The following is a 22,471-nucleotide window of genomic DNA, read 5'->3' as shown; positions in this document are numbered from 1 at the left end:
CGATGATGGCTGGCAAGAAAAAAGAGCCCATATCTGCTGGCATGTGCTGCAAAGGTCAGCTGGGGGAGCCCTGCCCTGCTCCTCTGCCACTGCCTGGGGCAGGTGGTACATGTGCACATGGCTGGGATGAAAGAAGATGCATGCAGGCTAAGCAAGAAAAAAGTATAAGTAGTGGTTGTTTTCTCCAGGAAGCACCTTTCTCCTGCCTGACCTCCTACAGCAGTGACTGAAGTGGGGGTTAGTCCCCTTCACTGGGCAGCCTGAGTAACTTGCTGCTGTGCAAGCTGTGGGAGACAAGCACACCATGGGAAAAAATGCAGGAAGAAGCCGACTGCTTCTCACAGGGGCACAGGCCTGGGGATGGACAGCCACACAGCCTGTGGAGGGCCAAGTCCAGCGCTCACCCTGTTTGGGACCTGCGTGCCCCCCTCAAGCAGGCTTCAGAAGAAAGGAGGGAGCCTGCTACACTTGGCCACTGTACTGGCCTACTCCCCAAAGTGGGACTGTACCTGGGGATAGGGCATCTCTGGAGCAGGTGCCTGAGCAGCATGATAGAGACTGTCAGTGGGCAAGACACACTTCAGAGGTGTCCTCTACACTCCCCACCTCCCTTCTCACAGAAAAAAAAGGCCATAGGCATAATAAATGGACAGAAAAACAGAAATGGCAGACAGCAAGAAGGAAATCTCAGGAAATGGAGATCAAGTCAACACAGATAAGTGAGACAGGAAGGAGATAGTTTCCATCACTGGTGTTGTGCTTCCATCAGTCAATCACATGCTAACAACAAACACCTGTGAGACAGTGTGGAACTGCGCAAATATACATCACTAAAAAATGGGACACATCTTAACATTGAAACTGGGGCGTTGGGGCTTCGTTGGGGTGGCGTCAGGGCAGCATCGGGGCTTTTTGACATACCTTCATTCCAGCCTTGTCTTTCTCTATGAAAAAAGACACTTTTAGCATCTCTTTTATTCTATGTTCTCATAATTTTTGCTTTATTTTTTTGATTTCTGTTTTCTAATATCCTTCATTACTTTTTGTACAAGTTGTTTCTCATTCCCCATGCAGATGGAGGCAATTGCACTTTTTTTTTTCCTTCCATTGTTGCCTCCCACTGTTGCTTTACCTCTTCTTACTCCTGCTTGACTCTTTCCCTTCTTCTACCCCCAGAGTGTAAGCCTTTGTCTCTGGTGCTGTTCAATGTATTTTGCACTCTTCCTGATACATTTGCATTTGCAGTCTTACCTTAGCAGCCCATGCTTCTTGACTTCAAGAAGTGGTCAGTGTTCTTCTCGCTTCCTTTCAGCTATCAATACCTATATCCAGGCAAAAGTTGTCATGTTTACTAAGTGACCTTTTTCTCCCTAATCCTTCATCTTCTATTCATTATAGCCCTGTCAAATAGTCCCAGTGAGAACCTTCACCTTCCTCACATTCAGTCAAGAAGGAGTCTCAGAGCACCTTGTGAACCAACACATGCAGGCATGGCTCTCTCCTGGAAAGGCATCCGTCCCTGTCCAAGTGCAGCCAGTTGGGGCAGAGGGCTGGACACCGAGATAAAACAGCTAGCTGTACTATTCCAAATACCACACTTGCAGAAGGATTGCTCTACTTTTACTGACCCAAACTCTTCCTTTCCCCCCATGCAGCTGTTTGGCAAGGCTTCTTAGCTGTCACTATCTGCAAGGTCCTCCCCTGCAAGGTGCTTGTGCAATTGTCTGCTCCTCTTCCCCTCTTTTGCCTTGCTACAGTTTGGCATACATCATCCCGAGATGTACAGCACAGCCTCCCCCCCACTGCCTCCATCCCTTCAGCCCCTCACCCCTATGGCAGACTCTGGAAGCAATGCTGTCCATGTCGGGGGGGGATCCTGCTTTGGTGCGTATCACTAGGCTACCTGCTAAGAATTGGGAGCTTCTTACCTGCACCCGCCCGGTCCTCCAGCCCAGAAACTCTTGTTCTGCTGCTTCCCTTTCTCCACCAGAGGAGTTCAGCCTTATTCTGCTAAGGTGCCTTTTATAATCCCCACCTCCAACTCTAGTCTCCAGCTTACCTGGGGGGGGGGGGGGGGTGCTACCTGTGCTTCTACAGTCACAGAAAAGGAAAAAAAGCTGGTTAGTTTTAATCACACATTTTTATGCCTAACTGCAGGCATGGCTGGTCTGTCTTTACTTTAGCACTATTTTCCCAAGCAGGCCCATTAGTGAGGCAGTCCACCATCTCTCAAGCTAATGGAGGGCAGGCTACAACTGTGTTGGTCACATTGCCTTGCCACTGTTTTCATCATGCTGCAGGGCATGCCTGCTGTTCAGGGACAGTGCAGATGGTGGTAGTGGTCATCTGCTGAGATTGTTTTTGTTCCACGAGAAATTTAAGCATGCTAGGTTCTGGCCTTTCCTAAGCAACTGTCCCTTCAGCGCTTGATGTTGGGCTGTGGCCTCATCCCCATCTCATGCCCTCACAGGAACAGGAATGGACACATACTCAGCTCTTCTCCTAAGACATGCTTGTAGATGATGCCTTGCAATCAGCACTTGCCAAATGATTCCTTGGGGTATGTATGAGGTTTCTTCCACCCCCCCACCCCTATCCCAAACTGTCTTGGGCCCTACAGGGAGACCTGTCCCCTACTGGCAGCAGGGACAGAGGCCCATGACATGGGCCACAGTGTCCTGCAGGAGCACCTTTGGTCCCAGCCCTGCACTGGGGCATCCAAGGCACTGCTTGGTATGGCCACTGTAGGTGGTCACAGGCATGCTTCCTCCTGATTGCTGCACTCCTCAGCCCCCCTGGGAGAGCAGCATGGGGGGGTCACCATATATGCCAGGCCTCCCACACATGACAGGGCTCCTAGCCCAGCTCACACATTAGGATATGCATGGGTACCACCTGCACTGTGAACAAGGAGGGTGACCGCTCTGCTTTCCCTGGAACACAAAGGAAAGAAGAAACCAAAGTGATCATGCCCACCTTCACATTGAGGGCACCTCTTAGGCCATGACCAGAAGCAAGCATGGTTGCCTCAGTAGCTAGCACAGTATAAATACACAGTGGGGCAAACTGCTCTTTGCAGCCTCTCCCTGCTGCAGTGTGTCCAGCACCCTCCCCCCCAGGGGTTTAGCACCCCCCCACACCTGCAGTGCAGCTGCATGCTGGCACAGCACCCACACCGTCTGGCTCTCAGGAATGCGCAGTCTGGCTCCCATGGCTGGCAGCCAAGTTTCTGCAGAGCTGGTGCTCAGGTGACTCATCTCAATGCTTTCTTCTCACACTCTGTGGACACCAACACACTCATCAGTAAGTCTCCCTCGAGAAGGAAAATGACCATACTGTGCTGCTTCCCACCACCTTTTTTTTTTCCTCTCCTTTTTCCTCCAATCATGACATATTTCCAGACAGTTATCTATATACTAGCCTGAAGCACCACCTCACAGAACTCCACAGAAGTATTTGTTCCCTTCAGCACTAGCCTGTATCTTTCCCCTCCACACTTATTTCAGACTTCAAAGATTTTTCTCCCCCTTGGATACTCTATCTTTCTGCTTTCCGAGTTTGCCAGTATGCTTACTTTGCAGATAGTTCAAGTTGCTGTAGCAGTCTGAATGTATTGCTATCCAAAACTACTCCTGCTCCCAGGTACAAAAGTACTGTACTATACCCAGAGTTTGGGGCAGCAGCACATAGCCAAAGATCTGATCTAATCTAAGCGCCCTTCTTCCCTGCAAGACTACTGACTTGCTCATCTGGCAGTTTGTGTAAAAGGGCAACGTGGGAACCTGAGCCCCTCTTTAGGGGCTGCAGACTGCTTGGAAGGATGGATTCCACCTAAGCAGGGAGCAAAAGCATCTTATTAACAGGTTGGCCAAGTTGTTGAGGAGATCTTCCAACTAGAAATCCTGCAGAAGGTGGGAATTCAGACCAACTGTCAAATAAGGAAGTAGTGGACCTATCTGGTGAGCAACATGAGCAGGGTGATGTTATCAAGAGAAGCCTCATAATCAGTGTTACTGGGCTAAACAGGAACCACATCAAGTGTATTCATAGACCAGGACAACACAGGGACAGCTCTTCTTCCTTTTTCTGGAGTACTGGCATGCTTGGGTGCCCCTCTGAAGTGCCTGTTCACTAACACACACACAGCACAAGGACCAAACAGGAAGACAGAGGTTTGTGTGCAGGTGCAGGAGTACAGTCTTATTGTGATCAGAGACATGGTGGGACAGCTCACACAACTAGAGTGTTGTCATGGATGGCTACAGGCTGTTTGGGAAGGACCAGCTGGGAAAGCAAGAAGGGGACTTGTTCTTTATATGAAAGAGCAGTAGGAATGCATGAAGCTCTGCCTGGGGATGCAATGAGCCAGCTGAGCACTTATGGGTCAGGATTAGATAGCACACCAACACTGGTGACACTATGGTGGGTGTCCTTTCTGATGAGCCTGATCAGGAAGAAGCAGACAAGCTATCTTCAAACAACAACTGAAAAAAGTCTCGCATTTACAAGCTCTGGTCCTCGTGGTGGACTTCAGCTACCCTGGCATCTGCTGGAGGGACAGCTGGGCACAAGCTATGTAAGAAGTTTGAGTGTATTGATGACCACTTCCTAACAAAGATGATCAAAAGGCTGATGAGAAGTGACCTCATTTACATACAGGAAAGGTTTGGGATGTGAACCATGAAATAGGGGCATTCATGATCCTGCAAGGAGGGAGCAGGCCCACCCCTGCCTGCCAAAAAAATAAAAAAAATAAAATAAAGTCACAGCCCTGAGCTTGAGGGGAGCAGCTGTCAGCCAGCCTCTTCAGGCAACTGCTTGGAAGAATCCCACAGCATAAGGCCCTGGAGAGAAAAGGGGGGGGGGGGGTCCCAGAGAGCTGGTTGATTTTCAGGGATCATCTCCAAGCTCAAGAATGGTCCATCCCAATGAACAGGAAATCAAGCAAAGGTGGTAGGAGGCCTGCATGGATGAACAAGGAGTTCATGGTAAGACTCAGACATAAAAAGGAAGCGTACAAGAAAAGGAAGCAGAGTCAAGTGACCCAGGAGGAGTATAGAGAAACTATGACCATGCAAAGCATGGTGTTAGGAAAGCCAAAGCCATTTGGAGCCAAATATGGCAAGAGACACAAAGCACAAGAAAGGTTTGTGCAAATGCATCAGCAGCAGAAAGTAGACTAGGCAAAGTGTGGGCCTACTGCTGAATGGGAATAGAGACCTGGTGACAAAGGACATACATATAGCAAAGGCTCAGGTGCTTAATGCCTTCTTTGCCTTGGTTTTTACTGGTAAGACCAGCCTTCAGCAATCGCCAGTCCCTATGACTATGACCAGTGGCAAAGTCCAGAGCAATGAAGACTTACCTGTGGTGGTGAAGGATCAGGTTAAAAGGAACATTTAAACAGACTGGACATGTACAAGTCCCTGGGCCCTGATGGGATTCACCCTTAGAGGCTGAGGGAGCTAGCAGATTTCATTGTGAGGATGTGCTCGATTATCTTTGAAAGGCCATGGTGGTCAGGGGAGGTTCCCAAGGACTGCAAGAAAGCCAATGTAACCTGCTATCTTCAAGAAGAAAGATCCAGGAAACAGACAGGTTAGCATCAGCTTGATCCCTGGGAAGGTAATGAAGCAAAGATTCCTGGAAGTGATATGTGAAGGACAAGGTGCTCAGAAGTAGTCAGCATGGATTTACAAAGAGGAGATTGTGCTTAACCAACTTGATAGCCTTCTACAAGGAGACAACTGACTCCATGGATGAGGAGAGAACAGTGGCTGGTCTTTCTTTAGCAAGGCTTTCAACACTGTCTTGCTACATCCTCATACACAAACTGAGGAAGTAAGGGCTAGATAAATGGACAGTTAAATGGATGGAAAACTGGCTCACCTGCTGGGCATGAAGGATTGTGATCAGCAGCATGGAGTCCCACTGGAGGCCCATCACTAGTGGTGCTCCCCCAGGGGTCAATGCTGAGGCCAACATTGTTGAACATCATTAAAGACCTGGTCAATGGGACAGAGTGTACCCTCAGCAAGCTTGTGCCATTCAGAGGGACCCTGACAGGCTGGAGAAATGGGCCAAGAGGAACCTCCTAAAGTTCAACAAGGGGAAGTGCAAGAGTCCTGCCCCTGGAGAGGAATGCCCCAGTACAGGCAGGGGTTATGAGCTGCAGAGCATCTTGCAGAGAAGGACCTGGGGGTCCTGGTGGACAACAAGTTGAACATGAGCCATCAGTGTGTCCTTGTAGACAAGGCCAACAGCATCTTAGGCTGCATTAGGAAGAGTGTTGCCAGCAAGTCAGTGGAGGTGATCCTCACCCCCTACTTAGCATTGGTGAGACCCATCTGGAGTGCTTTGCCCAGTGCTGAGCTCCTCAGTACAAGACAGACATTGATTTACTGAAGCAGGTTCCATCAAGGGCCATGAAGGTAATTAAGGGCTTAGAGCACCTTACAGACAAGGAGAGGCTGTGAGAACTGGGACTGTTCAGCCTGGAACAGAGAAGTCTCAGGGGGACCTTATCCATGTGTATAAATAGCTGGTGGAAAGGTGTAAAGAAGAGAACCAGATACTTCAGTGGTGCCCGGTGGAAGAACAAGAGGCAATGGGCACAAGCTGAAATACAGAAAGTTCCACATAAACATAAGGAAAAAAAAAAAGAGTTACACATACTTCACAGTGAGGATGCTCAAACACTGGAACAGCTTGCCCAGAGGCTGTGAAGTCTCCATCCGCAGAGACATTCAAAACCTGACTGGACACAGCCCTAAGCAACATGCTCTAGCTGACCCTGCTCTGAGCTGTGGGGTTGAACTAGGTGACCTCCAACCTCAGCTGCCTTCCAACTTCAACTCTTATGATTTTGTTAAAAAAGGCCACTGTCCTGGGCTCCCAGTCTAAAAAGATTTTGAGCATCAGTCTTGGTTTGGGGAATGCAGGTGCAATTATCACCATAAGAAAGCTCCCACAGCCTTTCCATTTACAGGTCATCCCACACACATCTTTTCTGGCCTTAACTACATTCTTCTTTCTCCACTCCCTCTTTCATGTTGGGTCTAAAGCCACTGCTGTGTTTCATATCACAGGCCTTCCCTGCCCTCCTCCCCTGCAGCACTTCACAAGCACAGATATTATCTGAAGCTGTTATCAGTGTGTAGGTACAGATATCCAAAGTGGCTCCTACCTCATGGCACTGATGTGTCTTTCTTCATGACAGACTTGCAGGCTCTGGGTTCCTGGATGCCTCTAAGGGCTGTGAGCAGCATGCACCTCTTTGTGGTTAAAGGACAGCTCTGAGGCATTTTGCTCTGCAACAAGGCTTCAATAAGCATTTTTTTTTTTCCTCCCTCTTCTGGATCTTCTGTCAGAGCCTCTCAGACCTATATACAGCACAGCTCTGCTACACAGCTGCACTCCAGGGCTTCATCTGTATGATGCTGCCCTGGTGCCTCCCAACCCAAGGCCATCTGGTCCACATTAGCATCTTGCCTCTGCTCTTTCATTGAGCACACAGATGTCTTCAAGCATCTGCTCCAAAGCTTTGGAGAGAGTAGGCTTCTCGTCACATCTTTTCACTTTGAGAGCCAGGGCAGGTACATGTTTTATAAGCATATAAACCAACACTAGCATTACTGGAATAAAGAAATGTTACATCCAGTCAGGTACTGAGGATAAATGGACAGCTAGACAATTCACCACTAGATACGTCACACCAGTAGTGAACACCAATCAAACACCCCACTACTGATACCTCCTTTGGGCTTACAGCTCCCCACAACCCCCTTTCTGCTGCCCTCGTAACACTCAAAGGCCTAGGTTAAAATCCACAGTCTCCAGTTCAGTTGCCAGCCTGACGCTCTCAGGTGCTTTGGCTATACCTGTGCTCAAACAGCAGGAGAGCGGGTCCCACAGTCAAGCACTGGCCTGTGGTTGTCCCTGTGGTGGCCTTCTCTTGCTTCACCCCCTGCCCAAGGCACCAAACCTAATACCAGGGTTTGGATGGGCCTTGGTCTGTACTAACAGGCCATTTGGGTGCTGCTGTTTCCATCGGAGAAGGGATGGCTGGTTTTTCTACCTCATCTCCCACCCAGAAAGCTAGCCTGGTTGCAGAGAGCCTACCTTTCCTGTTTTGCTCCTGTCTGCTGCTCTCAGCCCAGCTATGTGCAAACATGAGTCATTTCATGTTTCAGTCAGCCTCCAGCTGAAGGGCCCCTGCACCTAGACCCTTAGCCATTTTCTCTTTCCATCTGCACAGGGTAATCTAATCAGATATTAGATTTTCCTAGCCTTTCCTACCTTAGGTTCCCAGCACAGCATTTCAAATCTGATTTTACTGCTAGCCAGGGGAGCACTCTATTTTTGATACTGCCAATTGACGAGGCGCTACATCTCATTGGAAAGTATTTGGGCACGTCAGAATCTGCTGACCAAGACCAAGCTGACTTAACATCTGCACAGGAGGAGGTGCTATAGAAGGAGTTTCAAATACTGGTGAGCTGTCAACAAGGGGCACAGCTCCTGCACCCCACTCCCTTTCTCCAGCTGCACAAGCTCTGTCACCGAATTCCCCTGCGCCTCCTGACTGGGATGCGAGGCCACACATTCCCTGGATGCCCTGCCTTCAGTGGGATCCACTACTGATTTTGTGGCATTAAACAAACAGGTAACTTCTTCACTTTGTTTCATTCTCACTTGCTAACCACAGATTGCTGCTTAGACGGATCTCATCTGTCTTTGACTCCTGGAACAAAATAGATGAGGCTTAGGCATCTTGTTTCTTTAAGTCAGCAGGATCAGTGATACAGATATCCATTCATTAGATTGTTAGCTCCGAAGCGTTCGGCTTCTACTCTTACTCCAAGGCATTCTCCAGACACCTTATTTGGAATAATACAGCATATTACTTTCTAACAGAAACTGGGAGTTGGAAACCAAGCCAACCCCAAGGTGAGAAGTGAGCAATTCCAAAAGGTTCTGTATTTGTCCAAGTTAACCCTTACTGTTCCCTTTTACTGTCTTTCAAAGAAATTCTGTGTTTGGGGTGACTACATTACCATTTTCCTTAGTTTGACTTACCTTTCAGCTCTGCTTCTTCCTTTTTTTGGACTATTGGGGCTTTTCACAGCCAGCTGGTCAGTCACTGAGAGAAGGGGGTGGGAGAAGAGGGGACCAATTTTTCTGCCTTCGGAGGAGGCAGCAGAAATAATATTCTAAATTAAACAGAAGCTTCCAGAGGACAATAAAGCCTTTCTTGCCTACTGCAAGCATTTTTTGCTAGCTGCTCCATGCATATACTCTGATAGTTAAGGTTTATTTGCAGGGTTATTCTTGGAGAGCGAACTATGGATTTCAGCATGTTCTTCCATCACTAGTAGAAGTCACATACCCAACCCTTGAATACTAACAGATGCAGTGGTAAATAAGCCTGAAAGAATAAGAGTTAGAACAAAAGAGTGCTGTGTTTTACGACATTGTGTTTGAAAGAGTTGCTACTTGCCATTAGAGGCTGTGAACAGCCAGAAGGTTAGATCAGGCAGTTTCCAGACAGATTTCTTTATGCTACCTGGAAGGAGAGAGAAGACCCCGATTTCAGTGCTGTGGCTAAGCTCTCACCTAGGTGCTCTCCCTCTAGGGAAGTAGCTTATCCACCCACTCTGTCCAGACATGCTTCTCTCAGTTCTACTTGCCACCTGGAGCCTAACCGAAGAGGAGAGATGTTAGCTTAAAGTCTAGACTGTCAGCTGTAAGGCTACTGTACTCCTAGCCAGAGCAAGGAACACCCCCCACACACACCCAAGAATTACTGCCCTGTCCATGTCTACTCACTCCTGTGTAGAAATTTTAAGTCTCTGCTGACAGCTACCCATCCAGCTGATAAGGAAAGTTGGTCAAATGCACAATGCTGCCCTGGAGGCAGTTGTGTTTATATCCCCTTCTCCCACAAGGGCAGTGGCACAGAAGATAACATGCTGCACTCTTTCCTTCCCGTGTTTAGTCTTTCTCTCCCTTTACTCAGCTCCAGGTCCCTTCTGACTCACCCCGGCAAACCACCTTGGCTCCTGAGCTGTCCTTGGCTGTTTCATGCATCTCATTCCCCCTTCACTCCTCTGGTACCTGCTCACCTCTGAGGAACTCCCTCCAAGGCAGGAGGAGGATTTTACAGGCAAGGCTCGCCTGTTGGCACAGGGCTGCACACACATCCCTCTACATGGGTGCAGATGCAGATTGTCAGATTCCCCCATGACCATCCTGCTGGGAAACACATTGGATATTTGTCACCACAGTGCCATAGCACCAAGCTGTCTCTTCAGTCTCCGTCTCACTTCTGTTACTCTAAGCTCCCTTTTAAAGGTCTGGAAGGAGCTTGCCACATCTTGAGTTGCTGGAGGAAAAATAAGCATAGCCCTGACCTTCCTATCCAGCTGGCAGGCTCCAGCTTCCCATGGTGAGGGACAGCTGCTCAGCTTTTCTCAGTCTATGGCAGGGGCAAGGACATGTTCCACAGTACTGGGGACCTTGCCCTTCAAGCTCCTGCCTGCTCCCATTCCTCCAGAAGCAGTGGGATGCTGTTTCATAGCCATCTCCCATCCTTTTCTCATACTTTTAACTTTGCTGCCTAGCCCCTCTGCAGCCATCTCATCTGCCCCACCTTCAGCATTTACAGCAGCCACAGGATATGCTAGCTTATCAAACAGCATCTCTTTGAAGACATTTAGGGCTCAGCCATGCCCTATTTGCAGTGTGGCCTGCTTTAAAACCCTCCACTCCTTTCTCCTCCCCTGATCTTTGATCTGCCTGGTGTCCTGAAGCACTTGCAACCCCTGAGCTGCAGGTAGAGCCCCACTACTAGGCAGATCACTGACGCTGGGAAACTGGATTTGGGCCATGCCTCCGGCCCCAAAGCTGGCATCAGCCAGAGCCAAGAGCTGTTTTGCACTACTGAGTACGCTGGCACACTTTGCCTGCCTCACACTTGCACACTGGGGATGCTGCCAGCATTGCCAAGCAGGAGCTGACAGAGCCACCTCACCAGCAGAGACATCTGCCCTACACGCAATTAGGGAGTATAACACAACATGGCAGTCCCACCTGTTGCTGAAGGTATTTCCCTGCTGCTACTTACTGTCATTCAGAGGTTTTCTTGTACCAGAGATCCAGGTGATATCAGCCTCCTCAAAGGAGGCAAGCAGCAGACCTCTGCTGAGAAAGTCTAGTCCTATGGACACAGGATTCAGACAAGGGCTCTACACAGGAGCTTTGAGCATGAACAGATCATTAACATGACACTTGCATTCCCCCACCTCCTCCCCCATAAATCAAGTTATTTGTATGTTTATCAGTTACTTCAGAACAAAAGTATTATTTCTTATGTATGTAGTTTACTCATCTTCTGACTACAAGATCTGCATGCTTGTAGAGGCAGATAAGTGCTTTACTAATTTGTTCTGGTGTGGTGCCCCCTCTACATTTCTGAAAGCTGTAGGATTTTACTAGATCCTTCACCACTTCACTGCGTTAGAGTAGTAAATAACCTGTTCTAAATTAAAAAGTTAGAAAATCCTTTCCAAAAAAAAAAAAAAAAGTGTGATACATGCACAGAATCATCACTTCAGAGAATCCTCTCCCACATGCATGTTACATAAAGCTACTTTCCACAGGACGTAGCCTTTTAAAGGCTGGTTTTAACTAGCCCGAAGTTTTTACCCTTTGCACAACCAAAACTCTTGTGAAACACCTAGTGCCAGTACCACAGAGGCTCAGTACCTACTTCTTACATTTCACAGGTTTCGTAGGATGGTTTCTTGAGCAAGAATCACCAAGAGCTGAAGCTGTCTAAGGGCTGCTCTAGTTTTGCACAGGTTCTCCCTTATCAGGCATGTCTTTCTGCTTTACGTCTGCAAGCTCTTACTCTGCCCTGGAATAGTGGGCCTAAAAATCAGTTTAATACACACACACCCAGAGGGGTTGGAGAGCAGTACACATCTCATTCACACCCTTACTTTGGATTTTGAGCATGCCAACAGGCTACAGGAACTCAGGCTCAGATCCATTTTCCTCAGCTTGGAGCAGGTCCCCAAGGCATCCCAGAGACTCCAACACACCTGGCTAGACTCAGCATCAGGATGTCCGCCAAGTAACATCTACTATGCCCTCACAGCCCTTCATGGACCTACTCCCATATCTCCCAAGCCATCACTAGCATCAGAGCTTTTACTTATTGATTGTGCTGTGTCATCAAAATTCTTGCCTGGCTCAAAACTGAGCTCATTTTACCTAACTGGCAGAGATTGACTTAAGAAATTAGTGTTCACATTGCCAGAAGATACCTTGACTATCTTTGGGGACTGTAGCACAGGAATCCTTTCTATGAGTGCTATTGCCCCATGCTCCATTCAAGGCTCCTCTATTTAATAGAGGGTGCCTGCTATGTACTATTGCTAGTACACCCTAAAATATTTACAATAACAAACTCAGTTTAGAGTTTGATGCATCCCAATTACAGGCTGACTGAGAAAGCCATCTCTGTAGAGTCAAGTTCACATTTATAACAGAGTAAAAAGTTTCATTTAGATACCTTTTTATAATGAGTCCTGCATCTATTGAGAGGTAGGAGGAAAGTCTTACCATGTCTTTTCCCATTTCAGGTCTCAGAACATCACACGGCATCCACACATCATGATAATGAATGCATCTAACAACTGCAATTTCACAAATTTAGAACTCCACCACCACGTTTATCTCCTTGAATTTACTCTTTATATCCTCATTTTCTTTTTTGGAGCAATATTTAATGCCCTTGCCCTGTGGGTGTTCTTCTACAAAGTAAAGAAGTGGACAGAAACTAGGGTGTATGTAATCAATTTAGTCTTTGCAGATTGCTCCGTTATCTGCATCTTGCCATTCATGGCTTATTTACTCTGGAATAAATCAGTCCGAGATGAACTCTGCCAGTTTATAGAGGCAATGTATATTATCAACATGGTAGCGAGCATCTACACCATTTTATTTATCTCTCTTGATCGATACATTGCTATAAAGCACCCCCTGAAAGCTAAGGCCTTCAGGTCTCCATTGAAAGCTGCACTTCTCTGTGGACTTCTTTGGGTCTCTGTGATAATCAGCACAACCTTACAGCTTCAGCAGAGGCAGGCCACTTTCTGCTTTCAGAAGGATACAGCCACACCAGCTATTCTGACCCTGCTTTCACTTTTTTTTGTTTTTACTCTTCCATTAGCAACCTTGACCTTTTGTTCCGTTGAAATCATCAGGAACTTGAAGAGAAGGCTGAACACAAGTTCACTGGAGGAGAAATTAATCCACAAAGCCATTTACGTTATTTATACAAATATGACTGTATTTTTAATATGTTTTCTCCCAGCCTACCTTGGGGTACTTACCAGGTTCATAATGGAAAGCATTGGAGTTACCTGTTCCATGATTCAGGTCATGAGAAACTTTTCTTCTGTGACGAGGTGCATTGCCACATCCAATTGCTGCCTGGATAGCATTTGCTATTATTTTGTGACCAAGGAATTCCAAGAGGCCCTTTTTCTGTCCAAAGCCAGCATTGACAAAACAAATCAAATACGCACTTCTCAGATACAGACCTGCTAAAGGAAGATAAGGAAAAAACACCCACCATGCAATGTCAAGACAAGATACAGCTCTAATGTCACTGGGATAATTATTACTCTCTCTCTCCAGGGAGATCTTTGGTGGGTTTATCATTACCGAGTTCTACGCTATATTCTATATTTCTATTAAAGTGAGTTGTTACATACAGATGTGTAAAAGCTGGCATGTAATCTCTGTTCATTAACATGTCTCCCTTCCCCCTCCACATACTTTTTACTCCTATAGGAAGACAGGCAACTTGCACATATCTCCCTGTTTTATTTCATTTTGTAACCAACCAACTGATCCTTATTGTCAACACATATATGAGAACATACCATGTTTCACCTCATTGTGTATTATTTCAGATTGTTTGCATTATTAAACTAACTCAGCTTCCTTTTAATCATCTTCCTTGGGGTGGGGGGAGGGTTTCACATGGTACCAGCATATTACCAAGTACACCAGCCTAGAAAACAGCCTAGATTCTTCTGACTGCTCTTGTCCTTCAAGTCAGTTGGACAGACAGATGTGAAGCAACACCTTTGTGATGAAAGCAAGGCTTCTCTAGTGCCACAGAGGAGAAGACTCAAGGAGATTTTTAGAGCCTTCATTAAATATTGGCTCCTTAGAAGGCAGAATATGAAGATGTTGGGCTACCTTTCCTGTAAGAAACCTTAGTGACAGGAAACAGAAAGGAATAGGTCATAACTTTTAGAATATTTTTGTTACTTTGGAGGACAGCAAGCAAACAAAGATACCTTACCGTCAGGAGAGGAAGCATCTGAGAGGCCCAGTTACTAGCTAGGTGCTAGCCAACAAGATGATACAGTGATCCAACAGAAAACACTTGTTTCAAACATTAGAAGCCTGTGAGAATGAAACAATATTTAAAAATATTTCAAGAACAACTGTGTGAAGGAAAACTTCGATCAGGTATACCTGCATATGCAGAGTATTGCCTCTAGTCTTTAGTATACTGTTGGAGGCAAGTTCTGTTCCTGTTGAGGTACAGGCTTCTTCACCAGCATTTCCAGTAACTGGGTAGACCATGCCCCGCTCCTTGGTTCACCCCAAACAATTGGCTCCGGGTTTGGACCACTGGGTCTGCCCCAGAGCTGTTACCTGACAGACTCAGGAAAGCAGAGAGCTCTCCCAGCAGAGCATCCTACCCCATGACCCTTCTCCTGCCGTGGAGCACCCAGGAGACAAGAGCACCATATCCCAAAACCTCTTTGGAACAAAAGGATTAGCTCAAGGTAAAAACCTGTTTTCTGACCTCAGGAGAGTTTGGATAGACCCTGTGGATTCCCCACAGTTTTTGGGCAAGGTCTACCCGCTGCATTGATTCTGTGATGATAGCTCAGATGCCTACGTAGGGAGGGCTGCCTCAAGGAAAGGGAAGTAGAGCCTTCTTCACTCAGAGAGCTCACTAATAGACCCATTCAAGCACACATCACCACAACAGCCCCAAGGGCAAAAAAGGTTTTTAAGGCAGTGCAGGAAGAGCAAGCCTAGGTCTGAAACAGCACCCAAGAAAGCATTTACAGAGCCCAGGTGACTCCACAAAGTTTGTGGAAGTAGCTTGTGGCTTACTTATCCAGATCTCACATTTGGAGGCTGAGGGTGCCAACACCAGAGCTCAGAGAGGTCCGAGGCCGAAAAGCCCTTGTGCTGCCACTGCCCTCCTTTGTGAGGGAAACTATGCAGGAGAAGCCCTCAGCAGTTCAACACTTTCTGAGAAAGTCTCAGAAACAGCAGCAGCAGCTCTGGGGACTTAATCTCCCATCATCAGTTGTTTACACCCTCATCTTGAACCAGAACACCACAGGATGCAGACTAAGAAACACCCTCTTCGGAGGCTGCCTCATCTGCCAACACCACACACAGGAGTGGGCCACATTGCCCACACCATGGGCCTCTCTTCTCAGCAGATCCAGAAGCACCATATTTCCCATCAGCTTACCTGACAGGCCAAACACAGTCTTCCAGCTCCTTATCCCTGGCCCACCTAACTGCAGGCTAGAGGCCACCTTCACCCGCCAGCCCCAGGCAAAGCACCCCAGGTCACACACCCAGCAGCCCCACTGACCCAGCCTGGGGTGTCACCTACTGCCCCACACCAACAGCCCCCTTGCAGGGCTAGCAGTTCCTCCTAGTCCTTCACCTGATGCCCTACTGAACTACTCAGCCCCTAGCCCACCTTCTTATAGTAGCTGCCCTTAAAAGCTGCTTACTCCCACCTGTGGGTACTGAGGAGGGCCTTTGTTAACCCTTTCTGGACTCCTGCTAGCTGGGCCATTGCTGTTCCCTGGGTTTATGCTGTGGCACAAGCCTGGGTCCCCAATTTCCCTTTCCCAGTGGCAGCTCAGGGTCAGGGTATCTATTTCCATAGCCTGCCCACATTAATGCACCAAACATTTTCATAGGTGAAATGCATTTGTTTCATGAGCCAGCAACCTATAAAAGCTGCTCCCCCCCCCGCCATGTTATTCAAGTTCTGTTCTGTAGGCCCTGCCTAGGTTGGGCTATTTTTCCTTCTAAATATTGAAAAATCTACAAAATAGCCTCTAAGCTCTTCCCAGGCAATGCTTTAAGCCTGCTTATGGAGTTCCAGGAGACGAAATGAAGGAGTCAGATTATGTCCAGAGCCTTCCTTGCCCTTTTGTACATTTGCAACTTAGATCTATCATCACAGAGCCAACCACCTGCTGCTAAACCTGCAGCCATTGCCTTTGGAGCCACAAGCTCAGAAGACATTACCTATCTATCTGGAAAGATCCTGAGGGAGTCAGAGACACATTCTTCAACCTTGCATTCCCATAAGGGCTCCTTAGGTGCCCAACAAGGCCATGCGCACTTGCTAGCGCCACATGGAGCAACAATAAATATCCTTTACAGAAGCTCGGCTGTGTCTGCCACTGCTCACACAGCTGATCATGGAAGGTCTGGAAGTGCTGAGTGAGGACAGGGCTCAAAAAGAGCACAACTGGGATGGGTAAGAAAGTGACTGTGTAAGTTCTTGCCCTAGAAATTCAATCTGACAGCTCAAATCTCCAAATATCAGCTGGAACATCATCATTCTGCTGACCATTACCTACTCCTCTGGAGGAGGGCTGAGTCTCTGGGAGGGTGGCAGAACCAGTTTGGGAGCTTCTGCTAATCATACAGGCAGTCACAGAGTCCCTAACCTGAACATCTCATAGTCTTATAATAGAATAACCGGTACGAAAGCTGCAGGGCTGATGGCAGTAGTGTGGGCCATCTTTCCGGTCCTCTGGTCACACTATGGTTCGATGGTGTGAAATCATGGAGGTTGCTGGGTGCTTCATCGGGCCCATCTTCCTCCAGGCCACAGCCCCCAGGAAGTGTCACATGCTCGCTATGGCTGTGCCAGCCCGGAGGAGCTGGTCCTGCTCCGGCAGGGGCTAAGGCGTCCCCAGCTGCACTCCATGGCAGCTCATGGCCACGGATATTCCAGTCCTTGCCAGCTGTCTAGGGGGGACTGGGCTGTGCACGCTGAGCTTCCACTCTCCTACTGCTGGCCTTTAAAACACCAAGCCTGTGCCAGGGCCAGGCACTCTTATGCACTGCCTTAGGCCCTCAGCATTTTAGGGAAAGATTCTCCTAATGATCAATGCTGCCCTTATAGGCAGAAGGGAGGTGGGCTACAGGCATGAAGACATGGCTACAGACAACAGGAATTAACTGGGACTATCACTTCTGGCTCTGTCCTTTGCTGTGCCATAGACAAATGGATTTTAGCAAGTCAGACCCCCATGACATTTCTCCTCTGCAGGACTGATAGACACTGACGACCACTAGAGACAGAGCAGACAACCATACTGGAGGCTCTGCATCTTCTTGCTAGCTACAGAAGTATTTTATATGCTCATTTAAAACTAAGAAATCGGGTTAAATGGTTCTCCTCCAAACAACCCCAAAAGAGAAAGCAATGCCTCTGACAGGCTGCCCCATGGCCAGGCAGCCTGAGTCGCTGAGGCTGGAGCCCTGCTGTGAATGTGCACAGGGCAGGGTGCCGGCTGGGTCGAGCTGTGCTGTTAGCAGGCTCTCCCCGAGCCTGTCTCTGCACATCCATGCAAACTGGTGCTAACCTCCTTAAATTAACTGGCATTAAAAGGACTGCAGTTGCTGCATGTGGAAGCCTTCAGAGACAGAGAAATCAACAACAAAAGCCATCAAAGCAAAATACCATGAGCACACTGACTTGTTATTAAGCAGCTTTTTACAGGCACTGACCACCTCAGCTAAGGCTACAGCGCCCCCCCCCCCCCCCCCGCACCGTTATCTCTCGCGCATCCCTGGTTAGCAATGACTGTCCTTTGACACAGCTTCTCCATGATGACATCAGCAAGAGGCATTAGACGTACCCGGCTGTTTCGTGGAAGACAAGCGGTCCCATCACGCTTGCCACCCTTACTATCCATCTTGCAATGAGGCCAAAGAGAAACACGCTACTTTTTTTCCATCCCCGGGCTGGTCTGTTCTGCTCGGGGGCACACGACACAGCGTGCCTGCCCAGAAAGGCTGGTGGGTTGCGCACCGCCTTTGCACCCTGCAGCGGCACCCAAGGCTGTGCAGTCTGGTGTGCTTGTGGGAGAACCTTTCACTGCCAGAACAGCAATTTGCAACCATTATGGGTTTTATTTTAGAAATTATTTGTTTTCCCACAACTGAAAATATTAATTGTGTTCATGTGAGGCAGGGAGAAGCACAGGCTGGGTGGAAAAACTTATGGGAAAGCATTGATCTAATGTGAAAGAAACAACAGAGGGCACCAGAGATTCGTCAGTCCCCAAAAGGAGACAATAAATGAAGCACTTTTGGGGAACAGCAGTTCATTGCTTTATATCAGCGCTACCAGAGCTGCCAGCAACAGGCTCACTCGGCAGTCGTGCTCTGCACCACGCGGCTCCAGCTCCCACGGGCTTTCCCTCAGACTCTCCAGTCAGCCTTGCAGCTTCTCCAGCAGGTTACATCCCTCAGACAGCGGCCAGCCAGAAGCAGGTAACTTTCATTTCTTTCTACACCTGTGCATGGCAGTGTGCTCTGCTCACCCCATCCCAGTGCGTTTGCTCACTTGTTAGCTGAAGCCTGTCTATCTTTTAGCACGAGTCAAGCCTCAGCTGCACATAGATGCTTTGCTTTCCTGCCACTCTCGCATGTCATGCCGTGCTGCTTTGGAACTGCACCACTCCCTGGAGGAGTTTCCATCCTCCTCCTTTGGGTTACGCACCCCTGCTTCTGCTCCTGGGCACACTGTCGGCTGGGGCCTCAGCACTCGTGGCATCCTCTGCGCGTGCAGTATTCCCAAAGGGCGACTGCTGAGGTCTGTGGGACCCGAGCGCCAGGACGCCCAGCAATGCCCATGGGGCTCAGCTGCTCCTCTCTGACAAGTGCAGGGAGTGTGACATAAATATAGAGACTGACTTTTGCACTGAGCATTGACAGTGGTAGGCTGGCAGAGAAAGGTTGTAGGTTTACATGATGCTACAGTAAAGCTAAGTACTGGTAAGGCTAAAAACTCAGAAGAGTCAGGGCACTGACTTCCTATTAGTTCCTCTAAATTCCACCCTAAAAATTACCTTATCCCTGAATGCCAGGAATACCCCAAGAGAACTGATTCCAGGGCAGGTGCTGAGCTTTTCTCCACAGCTGCTGGATCTGGCTCCCTATCTCAGGCACTAAAAACACGTCACCTCGTTCACACAGATAGTTTTTCTGCAGTTTAGATATGGATGCTTAGAAGCCACTGACTTATAAGGTAATGTATTTATAAGGGATTGTAGGAATCCGGGAGCTTTCTTTCCCTGCCTTACTGTAAACACTTCCTAATGAGCTGCAAACAGTCTGATTCATCTCTGCCTCATTGCTGTAGGCTAATGCCCTCAGATATTTAAAGAAATACCAGGAGGCCATCTAAATTCTTGGATTCGGTGATTTTTTTTTTGCTCTAGCAACATTTTGGCTTCCCATATTTGCAGGTGGAGACCAAGCACCTGTTTTCATTTTCCCTTTTAAGGCCTTTTTCCTGACAGGGTGCTCTGTGCTCTTGCTGAGCTTTGCTGCCCCGAGCAAGCCCTTGGCAGCAAGGACCCATGCTCCGCTGCTGTGCCACCAGCCGCTGGGCCAGCAAGCCCACATCAGGCACGCATCTGCTAGCTCGCATTTCCTAAACCCTGCCGAAGCATTTCCACAGCCCTCCTATGAGTAAGGCCATCTGATTTACCCTGTGACCAGCCAGGACAGAGGCCTGTCTGTGGCCAGGACAAGCTGTCCCTGGCCCCTGTTAAGCCTCCCTCAATGTTGGGTAGGCTGCAGCAACAGCATTAGGTTGGGGGCTATTTCCCTGGGCGATGCCAGGGCGTGCACTCTGCCTGTCCCAACACAGGTGCGGATGTCCCACCCCTCGCCGGCCCCAGCACTGCATAACTGTAAGGAAGAAACCCAGCAAAGTGCCAAGGGGCAGCTTTGGCGGCATGGCAAAGGTCTTTTGAGGGCAAAGCAGGGGAGAAATGCATGCTGGCTAAGGATAAAAATGAGGTGTGAACTCATTGGGCTGACGTTAAAACGAAAGAACTAGTGGATCTACGATTACCTCAACAGTGGCAAAGGTAAGGGACCACAGAATAAACATTCTCCTTTCACGACTCTTTCCTATAACCACAGTTTTGCAAACTGAGGCTGCAGTAAAGGAAAGCCAGGCCCATGATTTGAGACACCCTATTACCCAAGTAATATCGGCATGAGGAGTTTGCTCCCCAGCCCCTCAGTTTTTATGATAAACTGCTCATGATGCAAACATGCTACTTAAATGGGTGAGCGATGGACTGCAATGGCAAGCGACCAAGAGGGCTTGCCAGGGCTCCTACCTTGTTATGGAAAAGAGGGGGTTGGTCACTGCCAAACCTGCTGCCTGAGACAGTAGCTGATGGAGAGGTCTGGGCATGAGGCCACAAACTAGAAAAGGTTATACAGGAGGATACATGTGTCTCTTGACAGTTTGAGGCATCTAGAGTTTAAAAAAAAAAAAGAAAAAAAGAAAACCAGCACACAGCAGGTATGAGGTCTAAGGGAGACAGGGGAGCACTCCAGCAGGACTCAGTGCTGGACGAACTGCCCGCTCACTCCATATTACACCTCTGTGTCCTCCTCTTGCAGTGGCAGCTCAGCATGGTGAACTGCTCCCAAAGCAATGACACAGTGCAGGATGGCGTCCTGCTTTTTCAGCTGATTATCTACATCCCCGTTCTCATCTTCGGGGTCCTGCTGAATGCGATTGCTTTCTGGGTCTTCTGCTGCAAACTGAAGAGGTGGACCGAGACTAGAGTGTACATGATCAACCTGATGGTTGCTGACTGTTTCCTGCTCTTCGCTCTGCCTTTCCTGATATATTTTCACCAGCAAGACCACCCCACCGGCAAGCTTTGCTTCACCATACAGTGTATATATTTTACAAACAGGCCTATGAGCATCCTCATCATCACGATAATTGCAATTGATCGATACATTGCAATAAAGTTCCCTCTAAAAGCAAAAACTCTTAGATCCCCACTGAAATCAGCTTCTATCTGTGGACTTCTATGGATAACACTCCTAACATATGCCTACTTCTATCCAAAGTTTGAAGAAGGACAGGAACAATTTTGCTTTCAGAAAAGAACTGTTGAGCCTGAATATTCAATATTACTCTCCATTTTCTTTGGGTATTTTATTCCCTTGGGGATTGTGACTTTTTGTTCAGTGGAAGTCATCAAATGTCTCAAAAAGAAGATGTCCACAAGCTCTCATGAGACAAAGTTAATCCAGAAAGCCCTCCACATTGTTTCTGTGAATCTGTGTGTGTTCATTATATGCTTTTTACCTTTATACATTGTACTGCTCTTGCGGTTTGCAGTGGATGTTGCTGGAGCCTGTTCTCTGATCCCAAATGTTAGAGTCTCTATTCAGATCTTTGCATGTTTAGCAAATGCTAACTGCTGTTTGGATGCTTTTTGCTACTACTTTGCAGCCAAGGAATTTCAGGAAACTTCCTCTCTGCTCCCCCCTTGTATTTTCATGAGGTCTAGGATGAATCAAAGCGAAGAGTCACAGCAACCCACAGATCAAGTCATGACATAAGAAAGCTGTAGTGCACCATCGACGTCAATCCCATCCCATTCTTAAGAGGCACTGTGTTGCTGAAGTTTCAAGGCAGAGGGAATGGGACCACCTACAAAATCTGTAATCTTTGTGGGTATGGGCATAACTGCAGAAAGGATCAATCCCCTCAAAGGGGCCAATGCTGACTTGACTTTTGTCCTTCTGACCTCAGTGACTTGAATACAGCTCTGGCTATTGTCTCAGATAATGTATCTCAGATCAGGTTCAAGTATTTCCTCTTCAAGAGGGAGATTCACATGGTATGGAGAGTAGATAAGGTTGTTGTTTTGGTCATGCACACATTTATACGTATAACATATGCATGCAGCTAAACAAGAGGAACTATGCTCCCTTTTAGCAATGCACAAATCCACTTCTAGTATTTTAATATATATGGTCCTTTAAAAAAAAAAAAAGAATGCCACTGTACTACAATGCAGAGTCTAATATATCTGTACTGCTCACAGTAAAAGATTTGCCTGTGTAGTGGTAACTTCCTGCCAACCAATACATTTTTGATGCCATCAGAATTTAGCTATTTCTGTGTGCTGAATAAACTGCAAGAGTCAGAAAATGGCATGAGAATATTGCCCATTCCTGCCATATAACATTTGTATTAGCCTGGGGAAATGCTCTGACTTTTGTAAGACTAAAATCGTTGTGAGTATAAATAAAGGCATTACTGCATGGA

The 22,471-nt window shown here is 47.7% G+C and overlaps 2 protein-coding genes across 3 annotated transcripts; both read left to right on the top strand.

Moving 5' to 3' along the window:
* The first annotated feature begins 12,684 nt into the window (after positions 1–12,684).
* LOC106496165 (G-protein coupled receptor 35-like) lies at positions 12,685–14,483 on the top strand. Its single transcript, XM_013956767.2, has one exon. The coding sequence runs from the start codon at positions 12,685–12,687 to the stop codon at positions 13,615–13,617; it is 933 nt and encodes a 310-aa protein (XP_013812221.2). The 3' UTR covers positions 13,618–14,483.
* Positions 14,484–18,498: 4,015 nt separating this feature from the next.
* On the top strand, positions 18,499–22,454 carry LOC106496164 (G-protein coupled receptor 35-like). 2 transcript variants are annotated; one of them, XM_013956765.2, is made up of 2 exons: positions 18,499–18,645; positions 20,800–22,454. In XM_013956765.2, the coding sequence occupies exon 2, from the start codon at positions 20,812–20,814 to the stop codon at positions 21,757–21,759; it is 948 nt and encodes a 315-aa protein (XP_013812219.1). In that variant the 5' UTR covers positions 18,499–18,645; positions 20,800–20,811; the 3' UTR covers positions 21,760–22,454. The 2 variants fall into 2 exon arrangements, with proteins under 2 accessions (XP_013812219.1, XP_013812220.1); XM_013956766.2 differs by lacking the exon at positions 18,499–18,645 and adding an exon at positions 20,226–20,252.
* The last annotated feature ends 17 nt before the right edge of the window (positions 22,455–22,471 follow it).

This window comes from Apteryx mantelli, chromosome 9 (assembly GCF_036417845.1).
Source record: "Apteryx mantelli isolate bAptMan1 chromosome 9, bAptMan1.hap1, whole genome shotgun sequence".
Lineage (NCBI taxonomy): Eukaryota > Metazoa > Chordata > Aves > Apterygiformes > Apterygidae > Apteryx > Apteryx mantelli.
Note: the sequence above shows the minus strand (reverse complement) of the source record. Positions and strands in the feature narration are given on the sequence as shown.

Bases quoted from the DNA above. Each gene is read 5' to 3' on its own strand.
- LOC106496165 (XM_013956767.2), top strand. From the start codon at position 12,685: ATGAATGCATCTAACAACTGCAATTTCACAAATTTAGAACTCCACCAC.
- LOC106496164 (XM_013956765.2), top strand. From the start codon at position 20,812: ATGGTGAACTGCTCCCAAAGCAATGACACAGTGCAGGATGGCGTCCTG.